The following is a 17,920-nucleotide window of genomic DNA, read 5'->3' as shown; positions in this document are numbered from 1 at the left end:
GTATTATATTTGGCGTTATATTATATATTTAACTATTTTATTATTTTATTTGTGGAAAACTGTATTATATTTAGCGTTATATTATATATTGAAATATTTTATTATTTTATTTATATAAGAATGCATTATATTTGGCGTTATTTGTATATATTGAACTATTGTATGTTTTTATTTATATAAGACCGTATTATATTTGGCGTTATTTTATATGTTGAACTATTTAATTATCTTATTTATATAAGAATGTATTATATTTAGCGTTATTTTATATATTGAACTATTTTATTATTTTAATTTATATCAGAATGTATTATATTTAGCGTTATGTCATATATTGAACTATTTTATTATGTTATTTATATAAGACTGTATTATATTTAGCGTTATTTTATATATTGAACAATTTTATTATTTTATTTATATAAGAATGCATTATATTTAGCGTTATGTTATATATTGAACTATTTTATTATTTTATTTATATAAGAATGTATTATATTTAGCGTTATTTTATATATTGAACTATTTTATTATTTTATTTATATATATATAAGAATGTATTATATTTAGCGTTATTTTATATGTTGAACTTTTTTATTATTTTATTTATATAAGAATGTATTATATTTAGCGTTATTTTATATATTGAACTATTTTATTATTTTATTTATGTAAGAATGCATTATATTTTGCGTTATTTTATATATGGCGTTATTTTATATATGGAACTATTTTATTATTTTATTTATATAAGAATGCATTATATTTCCTAGAAAGGAAGCATTTGTCAAGAGATTCACTAATCCTATGAGATATAACCGTTAGCACATTTGCGGTAGATCTTGCAGAACGGAAACCATATTGTGTGTCACTAAAAAGATTGTTTCTGCTGAGATGGTTTACTATTTCTCTATTTTATATGGATTCCAGCAACTCACTCGTAACACACAGGAGACTTATTGGTCTGTACTGAGAGGGAGATGACTTATCACTTGAATTCTTAAATACAGGGCATACTGATGAGGTTTTCCAGGGAGTCGGAAAGCACTTCTCCTTAAGGCAACGCTTAAACATATTGAACTATTTTATTTGGCTGGGATATCTTTTAAAACTATTTCCCCTCAACAATATTTGATGAGCCTGTAAATCCCAAGATTAATTAATATGTGATTTAAATCATTTCATTGTTCGGATATAATTTCACAAAGTCTATTGGGTATTCATAACTAGCAATTGGTGGACAAGTCAGTCTGAAGTTTATTAGTACGAAAAACATTCTATGGATGACCATCATCACGATTGCAGTTAGAATGGAATAGTTACAAAATAGTTTTCTCATTAATATTTAATAATTTATAATTTAGAAATAAAAATTGATCTTTTAAACATGTTGCGGTTCAAAAGTTGAGATAACTGTTGAATCGATTTTGTGACGACGCAGTTCAATATTTGTTTTGTAGTGAACGTTGACTTTGCGTGTGTGCGTGTGCTCTTCAGCGCGTGCACTTGTCGGTGTCTACACGCTGATAAATTTTTTGCAACCGTTGATTATTATCTAAACCATATCTGATTGGACCATTCAAATACACTCCGTCAAAATGGCTGTTGGGAAACAACCAGGTGACGCATATCGGAAACGAAGTATAAAAAATGACACAAGCTGACGATTCGGAAGATTCAATTTGAAGTGGACGTGACGACAGACGGTGAGCGACATTTTATTATCGCTTTATGCTTTCCATTTCATATTTATGTTTGCCATTTAAATAATGATACGCATGAGTTCTCGCAAAAAAAATCAAGAAAAAAAAAACAAAAACAAAAAAACAACAGCTGCCGCTTAATAACGATCCTCATATGCATAATACGGAACGCTAATCGAATGATTTTTATCATCGATAAAAAAAATGAAGAACGAATACATGAGGACACGAATTATCTTGACTTTATTATCTGTTTTGTCCTCGACCGGAGGATGAGAAGAAGAGAGTGTATGCACCATGTAGCGTATGGCTTTTTTTCAGATAGTAGCCCCTATATCAAAGTGTCACTGTGCCTTGTTTGGGGGTGAAAATGCAATAAAAAATGTAGTTCATTCTGATCGCGTTGTTTTGTCAAGTTGTCAACAGCAATCCCATTACTCTCGTAGAGAAGCAACTAATTTCTATTTTCGAATGAATTTCGTTGTATTATTTACTTATTATTTACTGTTTTGTCTCTTTTTTCACAGAGTTTACTATTTATATGAGTTTTGCAGATTTTAGATTAATGTAGTTTATTCTGATCGTGTTGTTTTTTTTTTCAACTGTTAATAGTGATCCCATTTTTCTGTTTTTTTGTGTGTTTTGTAGTGTTTAGCTTTGGTATAGTTGATTCTAATCGTGTTGTTTTGTGCGATTATTAGTAGTGTTTTATATACCTTTTATAGCCATGTAAAGATGTTTTTGTGAGTTTCATCTTTTGTCATCGTACGAATTATCCGTGTAGTTGTTTCTTTACCCATTTTTTTTCCTCGTCTTGCTTTTCTGTTTTCTGTTTTGACCATTTTTCGGTGTCTCTTGCGGCGATGGTTAGCTTTTATATTTTCTGTGTTATTTTTACAATTGTCATTGTGTTATTACGGGTTACTTATTTAAATTTCGTATTTCCACATTCCCGAGAATTTTATGCCTTTATTTATCTACTACTACTACTACTACTACTACTACTACTACTACTACTACTACTACTACTACTAATAATAATAATAATAATAATAATAATAATAATAATAATGATAGTAATAATACATTTTCCTTACCGAGTTATATCTTTTTGGACTTTTTTAGCAATTTTACTATATTTACTTACGATATTTTTGTTTCTATGTCCGTATATAAGTTTTTTTTTAAATTCTATCTTTTATATAGTTCATTCTGATCGCGTTGTTTTGTCAAGCTCTTAATAGGGATTCCACATCTCTCGTATAGAATCATAAACGATAATTTAAATCTACCTGACCATTTCTCTTTTGGAATTACTTTTGTCCTATTATTTACTTTTGAAATGGTTAACTGTTTTGTCTCTTTTTCCACAAAGTCTAAATTTACTATTTAAATGAGTTTTGCAGATTTTAGCTTTTTGTAGTTTACTTAGCTTTTCTATTTTTTGCGTTATGTATTTTTCTAATTGTCTTTGTGTCATTCACTCATTTCTGTCGAGTTAGTTATTATCATATACTTATTTGAATTACTTTCTATGTTCGTATTTCCACGTTTCATAAGATTTTATGCCTTTGTTTTATCGTTACTCGTGTCAGATTATGCTGTTTTCATGCATGTATAGATATTCAAAGTACAGTTTCTCACATAGGTCAAGTGGAACACTTCCCAACTGAGTCATGTCTGTTTTTGATTACTTTGGGGCAATTTTACTGTATTCAGTTACGCATTTTGTCTCTTTGTTCGCTTATGTGTTTGTACATTTTTTGATTGCGTTGTTTTGTCAAACTGTCAGTAACGATCCTATTTCTTTGTTGAAGTGTCTCCACGTACAGTATCTACTTTTCAAGGAGTTTTTTAACAATGGACATTCGAAAAAGATGTACCACAGTTGCTTTTGGTTCAATAGAAAAAAAGGAAAATATTCTCAGTCTGTACTTCTATTTCATGGGATAGTTGACCAAAGGAGTTCGTTAAGATGGATACAATAAACATGTGTAAGCAACCGTGAACAATCATTCAGATGTGAATGTAAATAGTTTATCTGTTAACATTGATTAACTTGGTTATTATTTTGCAAATAAATTTGATATTTTTGTAATCATATCAATGTGTTTTCGAACCCAATTTCTTCATGTTATTGTACTGCATTTACTTATGATGTGGTTTACTGTTTTATCTCTTTGTCCATAGGTTCTACATTTACTGTTTACCTGAGTTTTGTCGATTTATAGCTTTTTTGTATAGTTTATTTTGATATCGTTGTTTTCTAAAACTGTCAAGAATAATTACGTTTCTTCGTAGTCATGTCAATGTACGTTCATGCGAATTATTTTTTCGTTCTCATTAATTCGAATTCGGATGGTTTTAAATCTATTCTAACTCTTTTTATCGCATCGGCAAAGCAGTTTTTATCGTAAGGAATCGAATTTTTTTCTCTTTTCATTTTTACATGGGCTTAACCAGTATCATTGTTCAGGTGCATGCTCATTAGTTTTCTGGTTCTTTGACACTTTAGTTTTTCTTTTATCCAAACATGGCATTAACAGTGACTGATCACGGGCAAAACAGGCAGCTTTGACAATTTTACCAAAATTTTCAATACTATTTACCCCTTTACAATAAGCAGAGCAAATTACTTTGCATTATTACTAGTCTTGAGACGATTCCAGTATTTTTCCCGATTCCGATACAATTACTGATTCCGATTCCGATTCTTTATAAATTTCTAAATATTTAACTATAGAATTTTTATTTTTACCGAAACAAAAACACATGTTAAATGTGCAGATGTTTTCTCAAACGTAATAATGGACTTGCGGGAGGGGGGGGTGATCTATAGATTTTCGTTTTACTGATGGTTTAAAATCAAATCTTTACTATTTTAATACAACATTGGAAGATTTTGTTATAAACATACTCACATAAAAGAAGGCAAAAGAATCGTTTATGGCATCGAAATATAAGCACAAAATTTTCCAATTTCGATACCGAATACGATTCACCCCAAAAGTTCCGATCTTTTTCGATTCTCAATTCTGATTACTTATTACAACAGCCGTTTACTATTGATTTATCTCTGATACTGACTGATTTTGGATGCCAGTACAAGGGAAACGATAAAATTGTTTCCACGAACTACTTCGTTTAATCATACGTCGAGAACATCACCAACATGACCTCTAACAACATCAATTGCCGCCATCCGTCGAGTATTTGGCGCTTGTGGAAAAAGGCATGATCCCAGTTCGGGACCCATATCCACGCGATGCTTGAGGCTGAAGACAGCTACATTGAATATCTATAATCTCTACTACATAATTAATTAACCTGAATTGATTTTTTTAAATAAAAGTTTTAAAATAAATTTATCATTCCACCATGTACCCTCTGCACTATCCTAGTAGACTTCTTTCCGTCTCTTATTAGCTGCATGATTATTGTAAAATGTGACGGAGTTATTAGCTTCAATTTGACCAAACGTTCGCTGCACGGATAAAAAATAATAGAGTATTGAAAAGGAAAACTACTTATTGTATAATAGATACGCATTTGCAAATCTCAATTTCTCTTCATAAATTCTTTTTCTTTTATTTTCAGCGATCATGATGAAACCTTTCCTCGTATTCCTGCTCGTGGCCACTTGCCAGGCCATCGAACTCTTCGACACTTCAAGTGAGTTGAAAACACAAAGTTCATTATTTCTTGCGGATTAAATTACCTTAATTCAAGTCACATGATTAATATAACAAAATAACTAAATGCAATAAAAACGCTCTATTTTGAAAGAATCATCGCTTTGATGAAATGATTTTGCTGCAAATTACGGTAAAAATATGATAATCAGCATCGAAACCATTTTTTAAAGAATTCAATTTAGACTACTTGCTGTTTTTGCATTTATGAACCCGCGACTTCCACGAAGTTACTGAGGTGTGTCCGGCAGATGACGGGGAGAGCCAGAAACGGCCGGGCGAGCCTTAATACAAAAACACAAACTGTTAAAACGATCACCACCCTCCCCATATTAAGAATGGCGGCGATCACTGAAATTGATAAAGTAATACATTGGAAAAAATTATCTTATCCAGAAAACCACTTGTTGACCGTTTCCGGTTCTTTCCCGTCATCCACCGGGCACACCGTAGTAACTTCGTGGAAATTACGAGTTCATAAAAGCAGAACTACTAACTTATTTTATAAGAACCACACATTTTGCATTAACAAATAGGGTCTCTTTATTTAGCCTTTCTATAAATTTTTTTTTTGAATCGAAATCCAAAATGCAAAAAATGTTTGATTTGGAAATTCTGACATTTTCTAAGATTGAATTCTAGTAATTTATAAGATAAAACGATCTGCGTGTTAGAATTAATGTAAAACATTTTGAAGCTAATCTATCTCTTTATATACATATAAAGTAAGAATGTGTGTGCATGCGAAAAACTCAACCTATATACTCAACGAATTTTTTATCTACATACTTGAAAGTTTGTATATAGGGCATTAAGACACGCGGGAAACATTTTAACCCGTTTTCATCCGCTAAATTGTGTTTTTCTTCGTCGTTGTTTTATCTCGTCCTCCGCGTCTTTCCGCCCAGGACTTATTGTTCGTATAACTTAGTTGCATTATTGCAAAATAAAAGTAAAAGAAAGCAGGATTTGAAAATAGAGGTTTATTGAGAGAAAAATATTAAATAATCACTAATGCGATTTACACTTAATTATGTAGCATATAGGCAGTTATATTAACCTAATTAAATATACGGATAGGCAGATAAATAAATAAACAAACAAATAAGCGCCCATCGCCGATATTTTTATCTCCAATGTCAAATCTTAGTCTATTCAAAATCTAACCGTTTCTTCTCGCTTTCATCTCACGTGAAACCTTCACACAGTTCTGATTCACACTTTTTCTATCCGTAGAGTACACTCTGAAGACTTTTTTTTACATGATAGTCACCACTTATCAAGGCCCGGAAGCCAATCAGGGATAAGGGTTAGTGCGTGTACAGTAATCAATGGGATAATATCGTAGTAATCGTTAGTAACGGAGATTTGATAAAGTGTCTTGCTTAAGGAAGCGGTTTATCAGGAATTTGTTTATGTTGGACTTGAAGACATCCAAGTTGTAATCCGGTGGGAAGCAGGCAGACGGAACAGAGTTCCACAGGCGTGCATTTCTAAGAAAGAAGCTTTGTTCATGGAACCTGCGTTTTGATTTTAGGCACAGATAAAGAGTGGGGAAAATTACTGACAATGATTTCAGCTAGACGGGTGTTTTTCGCGAAAGATTGGCGAGGGGGGATCAGAGACTTTATTGGTTCTCGCACGCGCAAGATCACAGTAAGCGTACTTAGGCTAAAATTTATACTAGCAAACGTACACACCCATTATTCAAGACATGTAATGACCTTAAAGCAGCGGACGATTGTTTTTATTTATTTTTATTAGACTTAGCAGACGGTGCATGGCTACATTGTTACAGAGGATATTTTTTTAAAACTAAATATAAAATGTTATTTAACACATTCTTAGCCTTGGATGTGCAAAAGATATACTGGAAACAGAATTGTATTTCCTTTTTCCTTTTGAATTTATAATTAGTTAAAATATGAAACTATCTGCGTTTTTGAAAATATATTTTTTATCAATAATACGTGTAAGAATAAAGCAAATTGACATTATTGAAAAGGTACATTCGAATATTATACAAAAGTATAATGGCCTTTTATCCGTTCTGATAGTCTTTAAAAAGCTTGTTTGGTATTTTATAAAAATTCTCTTGTTTCAGGCTATGAAGCGCTGAAAGAAGTTGAGTTAAAGAACTTGCAGACTGTCACCCAAGAGGAAATATTCAAGATGTTGAAGAAAGAATATCCTAATGAAGACCCAAAGTAAGTGATTCAACGAAAGTCAATCCTGTCGAATCTAAAATAACACTATGATATCCTAATGAAGACACTGACTAAACATTCTTAGTCGAACGTGGTCACGTTTTGATAATCTTAAAGTTCTAAGACATAACACTAAACGCTAAAAATAAAAATTTAATGACAAACTCAATTGAGTGATAAACTTTGCCGTTCATCTTTCTCTACGCTTTAAAACGTGGTCAACGTGATTTACAGACTAACGGAAACTCGAAGTATATTTTTTTTGCATTAATCGCATCAGAAATTAACTTGCGTCAATAACAAGATTTGAGATCCTTTTTGTCTGTGTTTTTACAGTAACGTCTACGTTGGTTTAGTCTACGTTGGCTTGGTCTACGTTGGCTTGGTCTACGTTGGCTTGGTCACACTGCTCCTCGTGATGCAGCATAATTAGTTTAAGACAATATTCCCCGTCTCTAATAACCAATTGATGCACACGCATGAATCGACAGTTGAAAATCTAAGCAGCAAATATCATAAAAGACATCAGTTGTTAGACTATGTCGATCGAATAGCTCGCATAACACTGCCGTTTATGGACTGCTTATGGTCAGAGATGACGTATAGGCGATGGTGGAAGCATTCTCAAGAATCCGTTGCCAAGGTTGTCGAAAAAATGGTTACATCACTCTACCGCTCCAGTAGGTATTACATCCTTAATGCAATCGTCTACCTGTATGTGCCAAATAGGTTATAAGAAAGATTATTGTTACGACATCCTTTTTTTTAAATTACATTTTCACCCCAAACAAAGCACAGTGCCACTTTTATGTAGGGGATTACTATCAAGGACATAAGTTGCAGGGATACTATGTAGGGAGTTGAGCAGTAAGATGCCTGTTCACATTACACTTAAACTTTTGCATGTCAGTACAGTTTGGGATGCAGGAACCCGGAAGGGAATTCCAAAGTCTAGCAGTTCTGGGGAAGAAACTATAAGAGTAGAAGGCTTTCTGACATCTGGGAGTTTCTACTGGAGAGGACTTACACAGATCATCCTTTCGTGAAAGTCTGGTTAGTTTTGTTCTCTTCTCCTGTCTGCTACTTCCTTGTTTTCGCAGCAGGTGCTTAATTTAGCTTCACGCTATGATCCCCCTGGAAAGTCCTCGCGACAAAAAAACAAAAAAAACAAAAAACAAAAAAAAAAAACAACAAAAAAAAAACAAAACAAAACAAACAAACAAAAAACAAACAAACAAACAAAAAAAAAACAAAAAGAAAACGATTTACTGCAACTGCTATCAGCAATTCCTTATTACTCTCTGGCTGTTCCCGAATCTAAACAAAAAAATTCACGAGCAGAGTTATTTTACTAGAATTACTCGTCTGTAGAACACAATACCATGGAGCTGCTTCCTAGCTGATGAACCATCCAAAATGTTCCTCGGGTTGCGAACCGTGACACGCTCTCTCTTAATAAAAAAACCCCGTAGACAATGAGGAATTCATATAAAAATAGGAATAAAAACACAAATACATATTGGCAGGCTGGCACCCAGGAAAAACACGGCCCCCTTCAAATCGTTTATACAATAGGCGGGAAGAGATAAAAAAGATGATGTAACCCTTTCTATCTCTACAGTGGTACTTCCTTCATATCAGAGACCCTACAGCTATCAGACCTTGCCGAAAAGGCCTAGGTCCACTTCGATCATTTGCAGCTACAGAAACAAACTAAGAATTTTAAAAGCTCGGTCATGGTGTTCTATAAAAGAACGTACTACTGGCAAACTATACACTGATAAATGTCATAAATATTTACCTTCAATAAATCAATGTGAACACTAAAATGCTCAGACAATTCCTCTTCAGGAAAGATATTCTGCAAATATTATGTGTTGCACGAAACAAGGAATCTGTTCATGTAAAGTTAGGTGGTAGATGTATATTTATATGGTTCACTCTAAAACTAATTAACCGATCATTACGAATTTTGGAACACATATTAAGCAGGCAGGTGGTTTAGGCTACATATATATTTGCCAGACCCGTCTGTTTATTTATATGCTAATAGTTACTTATGTTAATATAACTGCCTATATCCTACATAAAAAAGGAAAGATTCTTTGTTCATGGAACCTGCGTGTAGATTTAGGCACAGATAGAGAGTAGGAAAATCATTTATAGTGGTTGTAACTAGTCGAGTGTTTTTGTGAAACTTTGGTAAGGGTGAACGATTGATTGGAGTTCAGACGAGCACTTGCCATGAAAATGACGATAGAGCAGAAACACGTGGGAAAGACGTTGCAGGGAAGTGAAAATGGCATTACCTACAAGGTTTCGAAGCCGCATTTGAATTCTATCAAGGTTGGATAGAGCGCACCGAGCAGCTTCTGCCCAGATGTGGTAACATTTTTACGGCCTACCTGGCTCTTGTACAAATACACAATAATTTAGCAAGATTTCCTTAATTTAAATTTCTTCGTTAGGCCCAAGAATCCAAATCATGTAATAGTTTTTTGTTTTTATCAAAATTCGAATACAGATTCTAAACATAAGGTTTAGTATGAGTAATTTTTACTCTTCGTAACTATTGATGAAAAACTGCGCAAAAATAAACGTTTTTGTTTACTCAATTTTAGATTTTAAAGAAAAAAACAGAATTTAACACATAAAACAGCATTGGAGTATTATTCATTATCGTATCATAACTAAATACATCCATATTTGGTGAAAAGCTCAGAGCAAACGTGGGTTAAAATGATGACGTCACCATATAATTTCTGACGTCGCACATATTTAATAAATTACTAGCGACATTGCCCGGTCGTAAAACACGCATAAATATGTTTTAATGTGTCTAGATTTCGTATGTATTATTAAGAGTCGTGATTTCAAACGAAAAAATGTATTTATGTGCCATCAGCTACAACCGAAACTGTAGCAATCCAAGCCGGTGACGCAACCGCTGAACTAATGTGTCACGCATATGAATCGATTAAAAACTTTTTTAATTAAAAATAGCTAAGATGAATGTACAAAACGAATAAAGGCTTTTTCAATTTTGATCCATTTTTAACACATAAAAACTATTTTAATCGACTAAAAACACATAAAAACTATTTTAATTTACTAAAACCCATAAAAACTATTTTAATCGACTAAATACTCATAAAATTATTTTAATCGACTCAAACCCCATAAAAAACCATTTTAATAAACTAAAAACCCAAAAAACTATTTTAATCGACTAAATATCCATATTAACTATTTTAATCGACTAAAAGCCCATAAAAACTAGTTTAATCCACTAAAAACCCATAAAAACTATTGTAATCGACTAAATACCCATAAAAACTATTTTAATTGACTAAAAAACTATTAAAACTACTTAAATCGACTAAAACCCATAAAAACTCTTTTAATCGACTAAAAGCCCATAAAAACTATTTTAATTGACTAAAAAACCATGGAAACTATCTTAAATCGACTAAAACCCATAAAAACTATTTTAATCGATTAAAGCCCATAAAAACTATTTTAATCGAATAAAAATCCATAAAAAACTATTTTAATTGTCTAAAGACTCATAAAAACTATTTTAATCGACTAAATACCCATAAAAACTATTTTAATCAACGAAAACCCATTAAAACTCTTTTAATCGACTAAAAGCCCATAAAACTATTTTAATCGACTAAAAATCCATAAAACTATTTTAATTGACTAAAGACCCATAAAAACTATCTTAATCGACTAAATACCCATAAAAACTATTTTAATCGACTAAAAACCCATAAAAACTATTTTAATCGACGAAATACCCATAAAAACTATCTTAATCGACTAAATACCCATAAAAACTATTTTAATCGACTAAAAACCTATAAAAACTATTTTAATCGACTAAAAACCCATAAAAACTATTTTAATCGACTAAATACCCATAAAAACTATTTTAATCGACTAAAAACCCATAAAACTATTTTAATCGACTAAAAACCCAGAAAAGAACAGTCCGTAAAAACAATCACTTGAGGCCTATAGCGCTGCTTTGCAACTTTTAGTTTCGGAGGAGATAAAGTTTGAAAATATGGAGATAGGCAGACAGATATATAGCTTTTTATATATCAGATTATTTCGTTTGCCAATACAATACTTAGATCGCTTCAAAATTTTATGATCAAAGCTTTAGTGGTTTTCTGAATATTATAAAGTTATAAAGTTTTAGCTAATTAGACACAAATAATAACTTCATCCAAAAATACTGACGCCAGCAACATTTTTTTCATTCGTTGTCTATCATTACTATGAATTGTTTATCAAATGTCAATTTTAGAATATTAAGGGATGATTTTAAACTACAATTACTTATATTTAAAAGATGATACTCATCGAAAAATCCATAGATGAAATCAACAATAATATCAATATACTCTGCAATATAACCGTTTCGTGCTACAAATAAATTTCAGTTCATGACTAAGTTGTCCACAATCATTTTATCGTCTCAGACTTATATACTACATAATTAGGTTAATACACCGGCTCCTCTTAGCTCACTGAAGTTAAGCAACGTTGAGCCTAGTTAGAACTAAATGGGTAACAATTAAAGAATACAATATCCTGTATACATTCTCCTCTTATATATTTTTGGGCCCCCGAAAAAGTAGGGATTGGATCTAGTAATTCACTCCCGTTCATCCGTTCGACCGTTCGCTTATTCGCCCTTTTCTTGTTAACTAAGCTTGGAATTTTCTTGAAATTTTGCACCAACATTAGTCATGGTGAAAGTAAATTTCTGGCAGAACGGAATTTCTTGAATAACTCTGGTTGCTTCACCCTAGAGATCATTATCTGGGTTAAAATGTCCGCAAATCCTTCGTCCGTTTCTTTGTTCGCATTTTCTCAATAACCGCTCCTTGAATATTTTTGAAATTTTGCACAAACATTAATCATGGTGAAAGTAAATGTTTCACTCGTGGATGGCGACTCCGCATGCTCGGCTTGTTTTATCTTTAGAAAATCTTATAATTTTCTTAGTCATTGGATTGAAGCATTGCCAACTGAAGTGTACTGTGGCGGACTATTGCACAACATTGCTATACAAGTAAACGCGCAGCAACACTTATAGGGGATATCCATTGTCTCTTAAGACTGAATGAAAGCCATGTTCACCAAGTTCCAGTGATGAATGTCCAAAGCTTTTTGTTTTATTTCCGTTCAATGATAAACTTGCGGATACGAGCTGCAAACTTGCCAATAACTCTGACACGCCCTTTCCTGACACTGTCCTTATTTGGGTATGATAGCTCTCTTCGTTTATTTTTGGTGAAAACATTCTCTTTGAAATAAATTCACAGACCAAAATATGTTTTAGATCTGATGAGATCACACCTCATGCTGATGAGACGATCACTAAAGTTTTCTGGTAACTTGCTGGATTTATCTGACACAAGTAGCAGTGTATTTGTACCAAATATGGTCAGAATTTCAGAAAAAAAGTTGTGAACTTGTTAACGATTCCCCAGAGGGTCGGAGGTTACATCGACCGAAAACAAAACATTGCAAAATAATACTTAATATGAGAACAGTAGTCCGAAGAATTCAAATAATACGAATATTAGAGAGTTATTTGTGTTTTGTGAACATCTAGAGTTTTAGCCAGCTTATTATTATAATTTTGCTGACTTTATAAATGTATTGATTGACGGAAAAGAAAAGAATCCTAGGGTCAGCCATTATAGACCTGAGTGTTGAAGAATGGACCCGTAAATTGTCTTTGTCAAAAACTAGATCTGAACAATAAACGACAAATTGCAAGACCGTTTTGAAAATAAACTGACTTTTCGACGCCAAAATTATACGGAGTAAATTTACGGATGACAAAAATGTCCAAAGTGAATATTTTTCAAAGTAAGAGTTGAAAGTAGAAAGGACACATTTCTGGAAGCAAAGCAGACGAATCGATAAAACTCTCAGTTGAAAAATAATTTGATATGTTCACAATAATCGATGTGACATTTCTTCTTCAGATACGAAGAAGGAGAGCAGAAGTAATTGTTCAAAACATGGTATGAAACTCGTCAGACTCTGGGACAAGAAAAAAAGTTGAAACCCGTTGTCATCGGAATACCAGGATCAATAACAATGAAAGTTTAGGTTTAAAAACAGAGCAAATTGAGATGTTTTTAAAATTGCCTAATTGCGAAAAAAAAAAACAAAAAACAAAAAACAAAAACAAAAAACACAGAATAAACAACAAAAAATGTCTTATCTTAAAGTTCTAATATAAAAAAAAAAATCAGTTCGCCCAAAAGTTGTTAAGACTTGATGAGGAATCCAATACTTAAAGTTAAAGCAAAATAACGTTCACTTTTATTTATTTTCCCATCTTCCTAGTTATTACTTCACAACTTTTCGTCAACTATTCCTCTGTCCTTCATCTGTTGGTAAACGGGATAGGGATGCTGATTCTCTTAACTGTATCCTCAGTAATTACTGCTTTCCATCGTTGTCGTATCACCTCGTTTTTGGCCAACTAATCCTCTGGTCAGCTTTGGATAGGATTGAAACCGCTATTTTTAGATAATGGCCACCTGGAATCGTAGAGATTTAACGCCTCTATCCACTGCGCCACGGATCCCAGTTTAACCACCTGACGAAGGCCAGAGGAATACTTGGCCGAAACGTTGTGAAACAACAACTAAGAAAGATGAAGAAAACAATCCGCAAACAAACAAATAAACCAATTACTCATCTCAACGGATTTGAATAATAAAATAATAGACGTTTCACCTGTTTAATGCGTAGATGAAAATTTTGAATTATTAAATGTTGGAAGTAAACGTTCCATAAAATGTATAAACGGGTAATGATTTTGCTAATTAGAATAATCGGTGATGGATAATCGGTAATTGATAATCGGTGATAGATAATCGGTGATGGACCATCGTCGTGTGACGTTAATGTTTGTACTACACTAAAAACTATAAAAAGGATTTTATTTTTAAACATCAAAATAGTCAAGACGAAATTCTTCAAGGAATGAACGTACAAATAGATAAACTCATCCAAGCAACGAGGCTGGACGTAATAATTCTTAACAAAACTTAAAAACTGCCGAATTGTAGATTTTGTCGTTTCAGCAAATCACAAGTTAAAGATGGAGAAAACAGAAATACGAAGCAAATATACGGAGGCAAAGAATTGAAAAAAAGAATATGGAACATGAAGAAAGTTAATAGGTCGCATAATTTTAGAAACATTAGAAATTATCCTGAAAAAGAAAAACAGAATAAAGATTAGTAGAAATTGGAATCAAAGGAAAGATTGGGACTACACAACGAGCGGCAATTGTAAAACAGCTGAAATGTTAAGAAACATCTTTGAATTCGGAAACCAACCTATAAAAACTACGAACACAAAATGTATGAAAGTTGCAACAGTAACAAAACCATGAACGGAAAAAAACACTTCGTAAATCCGACGGAATTGAAACGATAAATAAAATCCCTCCCCCTCAAGAAATAATGGCATCACCCCTAGTTGATACCATTTAACATAGTAGTGAAAGATAAGTGAGGATGGAATAACATACGAAAGAGAACACTATATATATATACTAGCATGGGCGCCCGGCGTTGCCCGGGTGTTTGGAGGTGTATGTTGAGCAAAAAAAAAAAAAAAGTGGTAGTAGGAAGGCAGGCTCGAACCCGTACCACAAAGGATGAAAAGAACGGGGTAAAACCTAACGTTTATGCTTTTACTACCACCGCTAAACCAGAAGCGACATTTTTTAAAATTAAGGCTAGACAATCTAAAGGAGAGGATAACTTTCAAGAATATCGGCTAAAAAAGTGACCCCCCCAGTAGAAAAGTGCCTAGTTGAAGGGAAAGATATTAATGTTTTTAGCTAATTGTTCGATATTTGTCGTATGAAAGATCGAACTAAAACGATACTGATCTTGGTAAAATCCGTCGCCTCTATTGAAAGTTTAAGGCAGACATGCAACAAATTTCACTCAATGCTTCCAACGGATATACACAAAAATAACTAACCATACATTTATATATTGGTAACTAAAAATTTTCGACCCAAACTGATAAAAAAAAGCTTGCCCTATCTCTGAATACCCTTTAGGTAAAATTTCAAATATTTTGACCAGAAAATTGCCTGAGTAATTTGGAAGAGACCGCAGAGGTATTTTTTTTCAAACTTTGACCCCTAGTATAACCCCTTAAAATTTATTGTTTTGGGCTCAAATCAAATTATTAAGTTATATCCATGTCTAAGGAACCTATATCTAAATTGTTGGAGGAGTTTGGATGAGATCGCAAAAGACAAATCGTTGAACTTTGACCCATTAATCGCAAAATTTCTGGCCAAAAACCGATCACATCGATTTTCCCAGATCTCAGTGACCTGTATATAAAATTTCGAGTCTGTAGACTAAAAATTGACAGAGTTATTGCGTAAGGAAATGTACACAGACACACAGATACACAGATACACATACACACACAGATAAACTTTCACTTATATATATATATATATATATATATATATCCGTATTTGTATATTATATATACGTGCATATATGTAACTATATATCTATAAAAGTGAAAGTATCTGTCTATCTTTCCGTGTGTCTATGTATCTGTGTGTCTGTGTGTGTACATTTCCCTACGCAATAACTCTGTCAAGTTTTTGCTCAACATACATCTCCAAATATTCGGGCACCCATGCTAGTATATATATATCATAAATGAACTATATATATATTTATTATGTATGTACTATGTATATATATATCTATAAAAGTCAAAGTGTGTGTGTGTGTGTGTGTGTAATAACTTCTACAGACTCGAAATTTGATATACAGGGGACTGAGATTTGGGAAAATCGATGTGATCGGGGTTCGGCCAGAAATTTTGCGATTAAGGGGTAAAAGTTCAATGATTTGACCTTTGAGAACTCTACCAAACTCCTCCGACAATTTTGGGTCTAACACTTGATATTTTAGATATAGGTTCCTTGGACATGGATCTAACTTAATAACTTAATTTGAGCCCAAAACAATAAATGTAAGAGATCATAATAGGGGTCAAAGTTAAAAAAATTGACATTTTTTTTTGCTCAGCATACACCTCAAAACACCCGGGCAACGCCGGGCGCCCATGCTAGTATATCTATAAAATTGAACGTGTCTGTCTGTCTGTCTGTGTGTCTGTGTACATTTTACTTCGCAATAACTCTGCCAATTTTCAGTCTACAGACTCGAAATTTGATATACAGGGGACTGAGATTTGGGAAAATCTACGTGATCGGTTTTCGGCCAGAGATTTCGCTGTTAAGGGGTCAAAATTCAACAATTTGACCTTTGAGAACTCTACCAAACTTCTCCAAAAAATTTCGGTCCAAACACTTGAATTTTTAGATATAGGTGGCTTGGACATGGATCTAACTTAATAATGTAATTTGAGACCGAAACAATACATTTTTAGCGGTCATAATAGAGGTCAAAGTTAAGATAATTGCCAATTTTTTTTTCCTAAGCATACACCTCCAAACACCCTGGCAACGCCGGGCACCCATGCTAGTATATCTATAAAAGTGAAATTGTCTGTGTGTGCGTGTGTCTGTGTGTGCACATTTCCTTACCAAACTAATCTGTCATTTTTTTCTTCGCTGTATAAAAGTGCCCAGTTGAGGGTGAAGAAATTAATGATTTAGCCAAATTTTCGATATTTGTTCTATATACAAGCATAATTGATAGTACAGAGACGATGGACTATAAAGAGATGATGCACTATAAAGAGAGGATGGACTAGCTATAATAAAAGATTCTAACAAAGTCAAGGGGGAAATCTTTAAAAAAAAATTCACCAATAACTCAAGCGATGAAAACGTATTTAAGGTCCTGGATATGACCTTAAACTATATCCGATTGTGAGGCCCCAGCTTGCGGGCTCTGGGGAGTGTGTAGCCACCCTTTAATTGCCATTGCTCTTAGGTCCACTCTGACACGGAGTGGTTGTACCTGTTAGGGTCCCAACTATGGGTTAAATAGAAACCGATTTGCAAAAAACAAATATATTCTATTAAAAAAAAATTCTTTAAAATCTTTGGATTCGGCATTAAATAACCTGAAAAGGGTTGATATGCCGTAAAAAACGTATTTAATACATCAATCAACATCTATGACACAGTTTAAAAAATATTGATATTAAATATATGCAAAAAACACCAATAACTATAATAAAATTGAAAATAGAAGAAAAAGAAATATAATCTGGTATTCAGTTCCATATAATCAAATATTAAAAACAAAACTTG

The 17,920-nt window shown here is 32.9% G+C and overlaps 1 protein-coding gene across 1 annotated transcript in view; it reads left to right on the top strand.

Moving 5' to 3' along the window:
* Nucleotides 1-1,651: 1,651 nt before the first annotated feature.
* LOC145278355 (uncharacterized) overlaps nucleotides 1,652-17,920 on the top strand; it is a 56,880-nt gene continuing 40,611 nt past the window's right edge. The window contains exons 1-3 of the mRNA XM_080130646.1: nucleotides 1,652-1,706; nucleotides 5,301-5,375; nucleotides 7,500-7,602. Of these exons, the coding sequence (XP_079986772.1) occupies nucleotides 5,306-5,375; nucleotides 7,500-7,602 (173 nt within the window). The 5' untranslated portion in view covers nucleotides 1,652-1,706; nucleotides 5,301-5,305. The remainder of the gene's footprint in view (nucleotides 1,707-5,300; nucleotides 5,376-7,499; nucleotides 7,603-17,920) is intronic.

The sequence above is a fragment of the Euprymna scolopes genome, chromosome 6 (genome assembly GCF_053919585.1).
Source record: "Euprymna scolopes isolate OS-2025 chromosome 6, ASM5391958v1, whole genome shotgun sequence".
Taxonomy (NCBI): domain Eukaryota; kingdom Metazoa; phylum Mollusca; class Cephalopoda; order Sepiida; family Sepiolidae; genus Euprymna; species Euprymna scolopes.
This window is presented reverse-complemented; position numbering and strand designations above follow the sequence as displayed.